General features: G+C 34.7%; 1 protein-coding gene across 2 annotated transcripts; it reads right to left on the reverse strand.

The window, feature by feature from the left end:
- Positions 1-207: 207 nt before the first annotated feature.
- LOC131144892 (uncharacterized) lies at positions 208-9,852 on the reverse strand. 2 transcript variants are annotated; one of them, XM_058093826.1, is made up of 10 exons: positions 9,375-9,848; positions 7,848-7,931; positions 7,610-7,725; positions 7,234-7,528; positions 4,577-4,712; positions 3,710-3,872; positions 3,343-3,471; positions 2,542-2,736; positions 689-811; positions 208-560 (listed from the first exon to the last, which is right to left on the reverse strand). In XM_058093826.1, the coding sequence occupies exons 1-10, from the start codon at positions 9,574-9,576 to the stop codon at positions 453-455; spliced, it is 1,551 nt and encodes a 516-aa protein (XP_057949809.1). In that variant the 5' UTR covers positions 9,577-9,848; the 3' UTR covers positions 208-452. The 2 variants fall into 2 exon arrangements, with proteins under 2 accessions (XP_057949809.1, XP_057949808.1); XM_058093825.1 differs by having other exon boundaries at positions 7,234-7,725; positions 9,375-9,852.
- Positions 9,853-15,076: the final 5,224 nt, after the last annotated feature.

A 15,076-nucleotide genomic window follows, 5' to 3' on the forward strand; every position in this document is an offset into this window, starting at 1 on the left:
ACTAGCTTTTTAAATTTCTAAAACTTTTTTAACAATTTATTGTTAAAAGGGAAATGGTCATCGTCATGGGAACACTACAGTGCTCGGCCTAATTTTGTTCCAATGAAACATATACGCCTTGGCGATTTCAAATGGTTAATTCCCACAATCCAACTCATTTATTGTGTTGGGACAAGTAATGTAGTCAGCTAGTCCTCTCAAAATACATTTGAAAGAATGGAATAAATATGTTAAAATATCGATGAAGTGCAGTTCCCTGAAGCCGGTACATCGAGTAAATATGTACTCTGGTATTGTGTGAAAACAAAGTTACAATTTCACCTCGAACTACTGCAGAATGCAGATGAGAAGTAGGTCGAGAGCTCGATAACGAATCCAAATGGATGCATATGTTGAAAATTTTAACTTTTTTTTTTTATTAAGCCTCGCAGTGTTTTAAACACTTAATAGAATCAAAGGGGTTCCTGAATAATCCCCAATTGCTGGTAATTCGTGTAGTCAATCCCATTTAATCTTACACAACATAAAATATTCTCTGGCAGCTCCTCAGCTTTGTTTCCCTGACATAAAATTTAAATATAGGGTATAAATAAATAAGAACTTTCAGAGCAGGAAAAGTAAATAAAATTAAATTTTAAAATGGGGAAACCATTCAAATTTGTCGAGGCAATGGATTAACGAAGCTTGCCTGAATTGTGAGGCCAACATCCAAGATGCAGAATTTTAGCCGATCCTGGAATGCTTGAAACCCTTTTCTAGAGATGTAACTGAATCTATGCATATCCAAATCGATCTCAAAGTAGTTTTCACCCTGAAGAAAAAACGCCGAAATGATTTGTAAGAGAAGAGAAACACATTTAAATCCATTTTCTAGTTCATAATTGCAGGTCGAATATGCTCAAACTTCTTATCCAGTGGACTTGATAAGCACAACACACAGAACGCCAAAACTTCTTACAGACTCGATGATAAGAAAAATAGTGAATCAATGCAAATATGGACATCAGACAGAGAACACCGACGTCAACATGAGCAGGAGATATTTTCGGCAACTCTACATTCAGGTAAACACAGGATAAAATACCACGTAGATGCATGAAGATAGCGGTCTTATCAAAGCCAGGTACAAATGCAGTAAAGGCATTTCAGTGCAAAATTACTTTTATTCACAATCATATATTTTTGTTATATATCCTCCACCATATCCTAGCTAAGTTGCACATTCCATGTTTAACCCACATGTATCAACATGGGTGCAACCCATTAAAGTGTAGCAGCATCCAGCAGATATGACACCCTAGAAGTCTTCTTGCAGCTAGAGCTCAGAAGTTCCCCCAATGCAGTCTGTTAAAAATATAACTTGCTGGACTTTTCCCTTGTAAATCACAGCATCATCATTTGGAACATACAATTGAATGCATTTTGGAATAAGTCACACTCCATACAAAAGCACAGGAGACTACCTACAATCATGCACACATGACTTGTAGAAATGTCATATATTGCATGTACACACTATATTTTCTTAGCAACAAGTAAAATATGATTGCAATTTTTATCAAACCAATAGCACTTTGCTGTGATTAAGCTTATTATTACAAATTTATATTAAACTAATAAAACTTTAGAAGGACAATCCCTAGTATAAACCAAGAAGACAATTACTGATAACATGAGAAACAACAAATAAGTTAGGGATAAGCAGTTACAGGGTTCATTCAATGTGAGAAAATAGGTCACCTTGCTATGTGATTGGCTTGTGTAGATATAGTAAGTTGTCATGTGACATATGTTTTCATTAATGAATTTCAAAAAGTAAAAATTGGTCAACTAAAAAGCAACATATCAAAAATGTAAAGGTTGCAGAAATGCAAATGCTAAGGTGGTGGATGATTGGTATAACTTTGAAGGATAAATTAAGGTATGAACATATTCGCAATAAGGTTGGTGTAGCACCAGTAGAAGATAAGATAGAGAGAGACGACTTAGATGGTTTGGGAATTTGAAACATAGGCCAAGTAGTTCTCAGTGGCGATGACTGAGTAATATTGTTCATGGTAATAGGATGGGTAGAGATAGACCTAAAATAACTTAAAATGAAGTAGTGAGAAAGAATCTAATAGCTCTTAAGCTAACCAAAGAAAATGCCCTAGATCGTATGAATTGGAGGAAAATGATTCATATAGCCGACCTCTCCTAGTGGGACTCAAGGCTTGTTGTCGTTGTTGTAGCATTTGAAAAGATGCATATACATATAATTAGTGGTGACAAGACATATTTTGAAGTTGAGTCTTTTAAAATAACCAAGGATATCTTTAGATAGACGAAATAATTTTGCACTGACAAAACACATCTGCACGATGCAAAACTATGATAAGCTAGACAGTGTAGCACGGGGAAATTTTATTCCTATCATTCATGAACATAAAAAGTCCTTGATTGAATTTTCACTTTTTTATGGTAAATTCAGGTAACATTTATCATTTTTGAAATGAATGCCGAATGGAAGTTACACAACCACTTGAGATGCAACAAACTTACAATGTAGAATTCATGCTGCGGACGTGAAAGAACAGGTTTTTCATTGTATGCATGCATAAGTTTCCTCTCAGGAGCACTTAAATGAAGATCCTCTGCATTTACCACACGTCCCAAGATCTTCAATCTTTCCCGAATGGGTACAATTGTATCTACAGGAAAGCCTCTGACCTTTTCTACCTCATCATCGATTAATCTCTGTTCCACAATGGGTCAAGAAGATAAACTCTCAATAACATAAATTGTAAATAATAAGTGAATATAAATTAAGGGCAAAAGACACTAACATCCCCTGAGGTTTGACAGAAAGACAAAGACTTCGCCTGAGGTTTCAAAAATCCCACAACCCTCCCCTCAAGAAGTTTGTCCTTCTGCGAAATATAAGGGGAGGTTTGTCAAAAGGGAGGACTGGAATTTTTGAAATGTTAGGGGAGGTCTCTGAAATTTTAAAATGACAGGGGAGGTCTCTAAAATTTTTGAAACCTCATGGAGGGTCCACGTCTTTTAACCTAAATTAAAATAATCAAAAAAACAATCTTAAAGCATGCCAAACAGTAAACAGGAAACTAGAAACAGATACACCATGCAATAGAAAACCACCATTGTTAAATTCCAATATGCCTTAATGACACACAAAATGAGGGGAATATTGCTTCAAAATGAGTACGGATGACAATGAAAAAGAACAGGAAAAAAGGATTCTCTCAATGTCATTGTAAAATTCAATCCATCAGACAAGTAATTGAAGAATGAAACCAAAAAAATAAAGCAAACAAAACAAAATTTAGTATGGTATCATCTTACTCTGATAGTTTCTTGGAAATGGGATGGAAGTTCTTTAGCATAACTGTCAGAAAGCTTGAAGTACAAAACAAAATTCATTCCTTCCCCATCAGTTTCACTCTGAAAAATTGCAGCAGGATACAGTGGAACCTGCGAGCCCCAAAACATGTCAGGAAGATGCTTTTAAAATGAACACTACAGAATTGATAACTGCAGTTAATGGTCTTTCCATATGTGGGAAAAAAAAAAAATATATTTAAATCCCTCCAGAGAGGAACAAATCATCAGGTAAGAAGGATGGCTCCCACTTCTCTAACTAAAAATAATACATCTAGCCACTTTTAAGAAAAATATAATGCAAACATGAAAAAATAAAAATCCAGAATACCTGAACATTTACAACAAGGATGGGTGGGAGCTTGCCAGAAGAATTGATGGCTGGAAGTTCCACATATCGAGCAATATGATCAATTTTCCGTTGAGATAAAAATACATCAACTCCAAATGCGGTATATGCCGCAGAGTTATGAGCTAAATCCTTCTTTTTATCCCTGCCATGCAAAAGGTTGTTAGCCAACTGGAACGATTTTTTAACTCAAAAAATCAATGAAAGCTACCTATTTGTGGATTGCATATAATCACATCAATATATTCATAAACTCTACAATTTCCATGTACATATGTATGCATTCATGCAAGCCATCATATCAATACATTCATTAACTTCAACAACTCTGTATGCGTTCTCGTGTGTTTCCACATGAGCAACTTATATACAAACATACATGGATACATACATATGTGTGTGTGTTGCGTTGGAAATGCTCTTCTGAATAGGTGCACCAAGCCTTCTTACACGACCAAACTTTTACATGACCCACAGACATCAGATAAATATAACTGTCTTTGGATCATACACTTATATGCTACAAGCTAATCAAATTTGGATCCCATCTAATGATGAATGGAGCCCATTTAAAGCAGTCAAATTTATAGCATTATTAACATTGACCTAAAACGTCAATAATGGCACTCTAATTTTGACCAGGCTACACCCATAGTCAGATGAGGTCCGAATCTAATTGAACAGTGGAAAATAAATTAAAGCTCCAATTCTGTCGTGAAGGTCAAATTCTAACACCCCATGTAGGCCCTCTCAATTGGATGCTCATATAAGAAGGCTTGGCCTACTTGCTGGTAATAGTATTATCATGTGTGTATATCCACATGAATCACTTGAATAATGGTTTCTTACCGCAAATAATTTTCTCCACGAACTTTGAAAGTACTTGGTTCAATAAGTGACCAACAATCAAGCATTTTCTTTTCTATTGGGCAAAAGGGTACTTGGGAACCAGCTATTGGCCTTCGCAGAAGCATTTTTGAGGACACTGAGATAAAACAGAAACGAGATTAAGTATTTAAGTTCAAGTAACTGAAATTTCACATGTTCATGCTAACTTAAAAGATTACTAAAATGCATGAGACTTGTTACCACTACCACTCATCAATCAGAGTAATTTGGTTTTGAAAGAATACCAGAAGAATAATGCAAAAAGATACAAAAAATATTATAAGAGTAAATTGCTCAAATCAAATTGATAAGCATCAAATGCCCTATAATTTTTAATAGAGAAGTAAAATTAAATATTTTATGAACACCAACCCTCAGCAAAGACACAGAATACAGATTTCAGTATCGTAAATTTATGAAAGTATCAGTAGCACTCTATTACACTATTGGTTTCTTAACCCATCCTTGGAACAAAACTCTGGCAGCTTATGAAAAAAATGCAAAACTTTAGCTTGGTCAGCAAGCATGAATTATATCTCAGATTGTCTTTTCACAAAATGCTAAATAAATCAAACCAACTAATCAAGTTTCACACAGATCACCAATGCATGTTGTTTTTCACCTCACGAGTTTCCATCTCAACTCAGAAAAACTCAGCATACTAAATTTCTAACACCATAAGCTGATATAGCCAATTCAAGACTTCCAGCTCAAGTACATATTTTGACCTTTATTCAGTTCTAACAAGATAGTAATTGTGTCATTTCAGTCACTAAAAGCAGATTGTTCACTTCAGTAGTTACATCTTAACTCAAGCACATAGTTATGTTATTACCTTCTTTCCTTAACCTGGATATCCCAGCCTACCAATGCATGTTGTTCTTCACCTCAAGACCTTTCCATCTTAACTCGGAAAATCTCAGCATCCAAATTTCTAACACCATGAACTGATACAACCAATTCAGGACTTCCAGCTCAAGTACATATTTCTACCTTTATTCAGATCTAACAAGATAGTAATTGTACCATTTCATTCACTAAAACCAGATTGTTCACTTCACTAGTTACTTCTTAACTCGAGCACATGGTTATGCTATTCCCTTCTTTTCCTTATCCTGGATATCCCAGCTTACCAATACAGCCTAACCCCACAAACCATAGCTGTTCCTCCAACCCCTCACCCCCCCCCCCCCCCCCCCCCCCCCCCCCGCCCACCCCCTTTTTTTCTCTCCACCAGCAGTCTTTCATTGGGTAATTATCAGGCACCGCATTCCTGGGGGACAACCCCATGAGGATCATTGCTTTTGAAGGATTTTGAACTCTTGATATATGGTTCTCTATCCAATTATCGAGGCCCCTGCTAGGCTAACCCCTAGTGTTTCTTTAGTACCTTCATTTGATTCAAATAAGATAGAAATGCAACAATTTCATTCGCCAAAAAAAATAGCTGATTATAAGAATATTTTGCAAAATCATTGACCTATGGTTCTCTAGCCAATTATCAAGGCCCCCTGCTAGGCTAACCCCCTAGTGTTTCTTTAGTACCTTTATTCAATTCAAATAAGATAGAAATGCAGCAATTTCATTCACCAAAATGTTCGCTGATTATAAGAATATTTTGCAAAAGTAATTAAGAATTGATTTCATCTCCTCTATAGGACGGGCTAGTCATAGGCCCACATGTTATCAAGTTAAGTTCTTGGAGGCAAGAATCCCAAATTGCACGATTCGCTTTAGCTTATGGTCAGTCAGAGTAGCATACTTGTCAACAAGATAAGTACAAATCAGTCATTTCAGAAGGGTACAACAATATTTAACCACCCCACACAAATGCATACTTCGGCACTCTAGATTGACCCCAAGCTTATTGTACTAATATATTAATCAAACATTTTCAGATGAATTATCTTGGATGTTTACAAATAAGATCCCCATGTACCAGTAGTATTTTCATCGATTTTCCTCAGAATGCTATTGTACTACTAAAGCAGATAGGCATATGGAAAGAAGTTGTTTCAGACGATTAGAGCACAGATGTCCCTTTTTTTTTTTTTTTTTTTGGAAGAGTAAAAGATATTTATAAATAAAGATTCCAAAAAAAAATTCTTTTAATGAGTATAGAAAAATATTTAATAGAAAGTTTCCAAAAGCATTCTATGCAAGACTATTGATCTTAGATCATGAAATTTATGTACAACACAAGCATTAACACGACTGAATTCCAGATATGCTGATTGTCTCTAAAACTTCAACTGCAATCAAAATACTCAACGAAACTAACTATATACAAGGACAAGGGAACATGAACCACATAAACTATAATGACATGAGAAAGATCGCTGAGTTAAACATAACTGTGAATATATTGAACAAGACAATCAAATTACAATAGAAATAATACTAGTAATGGTCCTCTGGTTGTGATCATAGTAATTGCAGCAATAGTAGTAAAAGTAACATAAATGCATGTTTGAGCAGTACTACTGTACTAGCAATAGTAACACTTTCTTAATCCAAACTCCATAGTAGTAAAGTTTATATTTAAGTAAATATTTAATTCAATCTATGCAAGTGCATTTGCATCCAACTGATATTAATCTTACAGCAATAATACTCACATAAACCACCGCTTGCATGTCCTTCCTTCCATTTGAATGAAAGCTTTAAGGCAGCCTTTTTCTTTAAATTTGATGGACTAGCGATTAGAGATCGTCTCTTGTCAACAGGGGGAACGGTAGAAGCAAGACAAGGCAAACAATTGTTTGGAAGAATTCCACAATTATCCAACACTCCTTGCCCCCTCCCAGAGTTCTCTTCCACAGATGAGATTTCATCAAGGTACACAGGTTGCTTCATTTCATTTGGAGGCCCATCAGATTTCATCTGAGAATCGACACCATCTGAATGTGAGAGCTGAAAATGAAAATTTTTAGCAGTGTCATTGACAAAGTTGCGTGTGGAATTTCCAGCAGATGAATCCCCTCGTTTCTGTACTTGTTCAGTTGCAGAGGTACAATGTCTGTGAACATTATGTTCACCATGACAAACATCCTTGAGAGATGAAAGGCTTGATATAGAAGAACCTTCGAGGCCATTTAAAGATAGCACATCTGCAGATATTGAACGTACATATGAATAACAATTTACAAGCCTCTAACTTGAAGGGGAAGTTAGAAAATAAAGTTGCATGATTACTCAACGTGCTGAGTTTTAAAACCAAAAAGCAACATACCATCCTGCACACTTTGGAAATCTTCATCACAATCAGAATCAAATATCGTGATAGAATCAAACCATGCCTCTTCAATACTCCCTCCTGCCCATCAGATTTGTAATAGATCGGTTAAATAGCTATGCAATATGCAAATGCTCTCATTACAAGGGGACAGCAGTATCAGCAATTATACGCACTGTGGAAATAAAGCAATGTCAAGTAACAGAAGACTCTCAAAGGTAGACTAAAAGTTACGGTTCGAAGTTCCAACTTAGTATATGTTGAAAGAATGGTCTAAAATGCAGAAGAAATACAAAGTGAGCATAATGGTATTATAAATAAAATAAAGGTGCCTTTTAGTCCCAAATCTTGCACAAAATTATCAAGAATCAAAAGAATTATGAAGTTTCACAAGAAAACAGGGTCAGAAGATTCAAGAATGCAAAAAGTCTGCTACAATAGAATCAATGTTGTCTCTTTGAATATTATTAGCAAAATCAATCGGTTCACACTGGCTGACTCACTACCACTCCCAGTAAACACATAAGAAACTAACCACAGCAACTATGATGTTGTATGCATCCTCATCCTATTTCTTCAAGTATTGTGTCCAATTTTACATTAAACAATAAACAGATGCATTTTTAGCTTTGTACTGAATATTCTCATACCCCAACTGCTTACTAGCACCCATTTAATGTTCCACACCTACCATTACCTAATACTTTATAAGGCCCAAGAATAACACAAATCAAAACAACATTTTTAAACTTGGGTATGTCATTCATGACACAAATCAATCAACAACCCATCCATGAGTATCAAAATTATTAGTACCATCACGAAAGATAATGATTCTTTTCTTAGTCAAGCCTTGAATTGTTCTAGTAAAGCGCATCCATATGCATCTGACTCAAAAATAGCTGTGCAAAACCATGGCCAAGAGCTAAGATCAAGTTCAAAGTAAACACATAAGAACGATATGCAAAATATCTTTTTCTTGGATCAATGATAAGGAGATGCTCCCAACCAAATTCTCAACCTGCAACTCACAATCCATGATTAAAAACAAGCAGATGGCTCCATCTGCATCTGCTAAAAATTAAACCCCATGTCAAGATAACCTCGCCTCCCAGCAAATGAATATACTTATATTCATATAAAACCACAGTAACAGTCTCTCCAAGCACTGAGGTAAGACTGCGTACATATTGCCTCCCGAAGACCCTGATCCGTGGAAGCCTTGTCTGTGAGTGAAACTGATCAAATCCCCACCCCACTCCCACCCTTCTTCCATCGACGGCAACAAACAAGCTAGCTAGGACAATTGAGATAAGGGCATAATTCTCTTCGACTAAAACCCCAAAAAAAATTTAAAAATAAAAAACTCAAAAAGAAAAATACAGCGTTGGGCGAAGAACGTTGCAGAGCCAGTTACCGAAAAATTGATCACAGAATTCAATTGAACATTAGGGATCAAGGCGAGAGAGAGAGAGAGAGAGAGAGAGAGAGAGAGAGAGAGAGAGAAAGACGAGAGAGAAGGACCTTGGAAAGAGTGACGATTCGTAAATGAGCGATCGAACGTCCCGGGCCTCTCGACCTTGTCGAAAGAACCGGTAACATCGGGCGGCCGAGACGAGACGCGCCTCCTGATCCCCCTCCGTCTGCGGCTGCCGCACTTCTTTCGCTTGCCGGAACTCAATCGACCCCCGACGCACCCCGCCGGTGCCGACAAGCAACCACCCATCCCCGCCTTTCCACCACCACCGCCCGCTCACCAACCTCCCACCATTAACTTCTCACTCTCTAGAGAGAGAGAGAGAGAGAGAGAGAGAGAGAGAGAGAGAGATCCCAAATGAAACGATGAAATCAAATGTCAATGAATCAATGGAAGGTGAAAAAGAAGAGATCGAAGGAGAAGGTGAAACAGAGCAATGAATCAACAAAGGTTTGTTGAGCGAGAGAGAGAGAGAGAGAGAGAGAGAGAGGGAGAGAGGGAGAAGTCAAACAAAGCCGCATACAGCCGCATACATACGCATACACTTGATATACACTTCCAGGGACGGCAGTTGCCAGCGTGTCCGCCCAGACTCCAAGCAGATCCAGAGTACCTGGGCCCCTACCCTCGCCGGCTGCCACGTTGCACTCCGGGACATCAGCGAACGTGTGGAAGTGTGATCGGGACTCCCCGAGTGGGTCAGGATCGGATACGGCGCGCGCCCCACCCTTTCCCGTACACCCGGTGCCTGCCAATTCACATATCTATCTTTGTTTCTGTGCACCTTGCACAGCTTTTGTTTTGGTCATCAGTTATCATCCGCACGACTTCTGAGATCAGGTGTTTGGTTACGCGACTTGGGAAACCGTCCCACGTTTTTGGGATGGGAAATGCAATTACAAATTTACAACCGGAAATGGAAATGCTTTTCACTTCTTAGGACTCGTTTCAATTTTACATCAATTTGGATTTTAGGTTTTTTTTTTTTTTTTTTTTAACTTTGTATGACCAATTTGCATTTTCTGATAAGGTATTTATTATTCATTTATGCCAACATTAATTTATTGAAATATTAATATTAACATTTTTCATTTTATTTATTTAAATATTAATATTTCAAACGAGAAGACATGATTCCATATGTAATTTTAAGATATTACTCATCTTTGTTGTTCTTTTGTTTGGATTACATCTTCTATTAGTAAGAAAATATAAATAGAAATTTATTTAATGGGGTATTCATTATTTTAAAACAATAGTTTTGTTCTTTGTATGTTAAAAATAATTTATAAATTAAGTGTGCTTAATTTTAAAATAGCTTTTGTATAAATAAAAATTTAAAAGGGCTTAAAAATATTTAAAAAATATAAAATATGTAAATATGCAAATATGTATATACATAAAATAAAATAAAAATAAGTTACAAATTAAGTCAATATAATCATATACTTTTGTCTTAGTTTGCTTATACACAAGTCAGATTAATTGTTTCGGTGTAAAATAACAATTGAAATACAATTTGAGGAAAAAATTAGCGCACATGAAATTGTATTATTCTAACTTAAAGGTTAATGACGAACAAATTGTTTAGAAAAATTTCCTTATTTTAAACCCATTTTTCAACCCATCATTTTTGTATTAGTTGCTATTTTCAAACAAATAAAAGTTAATTGATGGGCAAACACTTATATCATATTGACTTGCATCGTAAAATAAACTGTCACGGAAATGGATAAAAATTTCACATCACGTCGTAATGAAATAAAGTGTGATTGACATGAATTAAAAATTTATTTGTCACATTAATTGCAAAATGAAATAAAATGTGATTGATTCGGATAAAAAAAATTAGATAACATAAGAAATTGATTACTAAGTGTATTTTCAATCCATTTTTATGTATTTTAAATATACAATTAATGTGGAATTGCATTAATCTATTGAATAGCTATTATACTCTTTTTACCCGGTGACATTAATTAAATTCTAGAATGTAGCATTAAAACTAAATTAAGAAGGATTTGACTCATAAGTGCCTCAAGAAATGCTAGTTGTTCTAGAAAATATTATCATTCTCCTTATGAATTCGTTTGGCACTGAATTCAACAATTTTCGATATATTAAATAAAAATATTAACACACACATATATATATATATATATATATATATGTATAGAATTCATTAATAAAACAATTTTTTTAACTCCTTACTATTAACAAGTTCTTCGGAACACGGATCCAACATAATTCCATAATATCATTTTATTTAAATTTACATAAATTAAATTAAACTCGAATTCTGATATCAAAGTTAAAAATAAAAATTAAGAGGGTGAAAATAATAGATCTTGTTTGTGCAAAACTGAAGGGTTCTAAAATTTTCAATCACGAAGTGCTCCACGTTTTTTATTTTAAAATTTGGTATTTTTAAATGGCATTTAGAGTGCGTTTTGGTTTGGGAGGTGACCCTTTTGAAATTGGAATGGCGGTATTATTTTATTTAGTATGTAAATTGAAGAGAAGATTTAGGGGGAGATGAAAGCAATTAAGGTATGATTGTTTAGTTGATAATTTTAATATTTTCTTAATTAGAACTCAGGGTTCTAATTTTGAAGATTATGGGTTTTTTTTTAATTTAATCTCATTCTTTAAGTGTAGAGGAATAAGGAGAGGGCCCGAAAAAGTGTTGAGTGTTCAAAAGACTTTAAATATTATTATATTAAAAAGAAAAAGAGAAAAATAAAAGTAAAAAGATATTTTTTTATTAAAAAAAGAAAGGCGTTGTATTCATTTGTTGGCTTAACGCAATCATTATGTAGGGCAAGGAGGGATGTTATCTTAATTGCATCTCAATTTTAAAAGGATTTAAGTAGTAAAGAAAGCATTGTATTTAGATTTTTTTAAAAAGAAAGGGGAGGAAAATAAAAAGAAAATTTATTTTTTGTTACACTTTTTATGTCAAAATCTTTTTAAAATAAGATCTTATTAGAATATGATTCAAAACTAAGAATAATTAAATGTTAATCATGCAAAATAAATTATTGATTTGCTATTTCTTTTATTTTCTTTCTCATTTTCTTTGAGAATTAGACATGAAAAAATATTATATCCTTTATATTTTTTTATCTTTATTTAACGTAAATTTCAAACAAAATCTTAATGACATCAATAAATTTTTATTGTAGCACTTTTTTATACATTCTATTTTGAGAGTTAAGGTGTGATCTCAAGATGAGGGTGAATTGGGATTTAAAAATATTTTTCTAATTTAAACTTCACCGATTCACCACATTAAATCTCATTTAAATATTAAAGCGTATGAAAAATGAGAATAACAATAAATAAACATTCATACATATGTAGAAATGAAAGTGCGGAATTTAAATGTGAGAGAGAGAGAGAGAGAAAAAAAAAAAAAAAAAAGATTTGTTATTGAGGTTCATTCAATCCTATCTACGTCCCCGCCTAGGGCAAACCCCCAAAGATTTCACTAATCTCTATTCACTTAAACGGGCGGAGTAAAAGTCGTTTACATTTCTCCTTACGTGGCGGAGTCTCCCTAGCTCAATTACGTGGACTGAGTCGAACCAGTACAAAGACAATAAGAATTTTCGTACAAATAAGTACTTCTCAAACTAAGCAAAGATGTACACAATGAAAAACTAAAATGTACTCTCATATTGTTGGAATTGGTATATTCCCAAGAGGGGGGTGAATTGGGTACTTAAATCTTCCTAGGTTGATTTCAGTTCCACAAACAGTATTTCTCAACCTATGGTCTATTTATGCAATTCCAAATGGGCAGATAAATATAAAGTGCGGAAATTAAGTCATACGCAGCATTCACGAACTATTGAAAGTAAAATACATGTGCAGTAAATAATTGCAGAAATATAAATTGTACACACGATATGTTATCAGGGTTCGGTCAATACTGCCTACGTCCCCACGTCAACTCGTAAGCTCGAAGATTTCACTAATGCTCACTTAACGAGTGGAGCAGCACCGTTTACAATCGGGTCAAATTACCAAGGCTGATCTCAACATTTACACTCTCCTTACGAGGCGGAGAAGGTCTTACCAATCCTTACGGGTTAGATCAACAACCCCTTGGGCTACGCCTGGAATACAACAAACAATTTAAATTTGCGTACAATTTCAATGCTTCTAAACATAAGCAGATTTGTACCAATGTAGAACAGTATAATCAATGCACATCAAACAGATAAGAACTATAAGTTCATTGCAAATATATGCAATACCACTCAATGTAATGTCAATAAGCAATCAAGTGCAAGAGTGTATTGTCAAATTATCTTTGAAATAATATGCCAATATATATCAACCAAAGATAGGGTTTCTAAGTTTTTGAATAATGTGATTAAATATCTCAAAACAATATTCTCAAAATATAAGCACAAGAGATATTAGCAATCCAAGCTTGCAAAAAATATGTTTTCTACAAGAATATAATACAAGCTCAAGAGTCTTGCAATAATAGTGCAAAGACTCAGAGGCTCTCGAAATTTTCCCCACAAATGAATTTATGGATTAAAATCAATGCGGAAAATTTATAGCTTACTCTCACAAGAAAATCAACACTCAAGATAATCTCACTCAACAAGATTTGCAAAGGAATAAGTAAAGGAGGAATATTTTGGATTGGATTATGAAGAAAGGCTCTCAAAAAATTTAGAGAAAATATTTTCTAATTAAATCCTTAATCATGGCTTAATTTGTGCAAATAGATATACTCAAAATTTTGACCATTAGGATATAGAGGGGATTATTAAACTTGTTTTAAACCGATTTAACCTTGATAACCTCGTGTTACCACAGTTAAAAATATAACAACCAGAGAGTTTCGGTCGACCATTTTTAAGGTTCGGTCATCCAAATTACTGGGTTCAGTAGACTAGGATATTTTTGAACTGAGGTTTTGGTCGACCATTTTTTAGGCGATTTTGGACCTCCAAGGTTTGGTCGACCAGGTAAAGTTTGGTTGACCAAATTTCATGAGTTCGGTCGACCAGGTCATTTCATAACTAGAGGTTCGGCCAACAAGGGCGTTGGGAAATCCCCACGTGCCAGTTCGGTCGACTAGAGCATTGATGTTCATTTTAAGATTGGTCATCTAGATGGTCAATTGTGTGACCCTAGGGAGGTTCGGTTAACCGAAGTTGCTATGTATGTTAGGGTTCGGTCGATTGAACACACTATCTTTGTGTATTCAAGTCCCAAACTCATTTGAAGTCACCCCTAGTCACATAATAATTAATTCTAAGTTATAGGGGGCTTTTTCATGCAATATTTTGAGACCTATGGTCAATCTAAGGTCTTTGAACTTATCTGTCCTATCATGCATGTAATGCATTAATTATTACAGACCATTAATATTTAAATAATACAAACCCAAATAAAACTTAATTAAATTACAACAAATAAATATTTTGGGTCTTTATCTTCTTCAAGTCCATGTGCACCATATGATTTTGCCAATTTGATCCTGCACACAAACTCGGCAAACATTAAATACCTTGTATTTGTCATTATCAAAAATGACATAGGACTCAAAAAGTCAATACATATGATATTAAAATGAAGCTCGATAGAGTATAGTATTCCTCTCAAAATATTTTTCAAGTAAACCAATGAGAGTATGGAAAATGATTTTCTTTATGAAAATGACCTTTTAGAATTTAATTTAAATAAGGCTTCTGAGCAAAACATATGAAAGTGAATATTAGCT

The sequence above is a fragment of the Malania oleifera genome, chromosome 12 (assembly GCF_029873635.1).
Source record: "Malania oleifera isolate guangnan ecotype guangnan chromosome 12, ASM2987363v1, whole genome shotgun sequence".
In the NCBI taxonomy this organism is placed as follows: Eukaryota; Viridiplantae; Streptophyta; class Magnoliopsida; order Santalales; family Ximeniaceae; genus Malania; species Malania oleifera.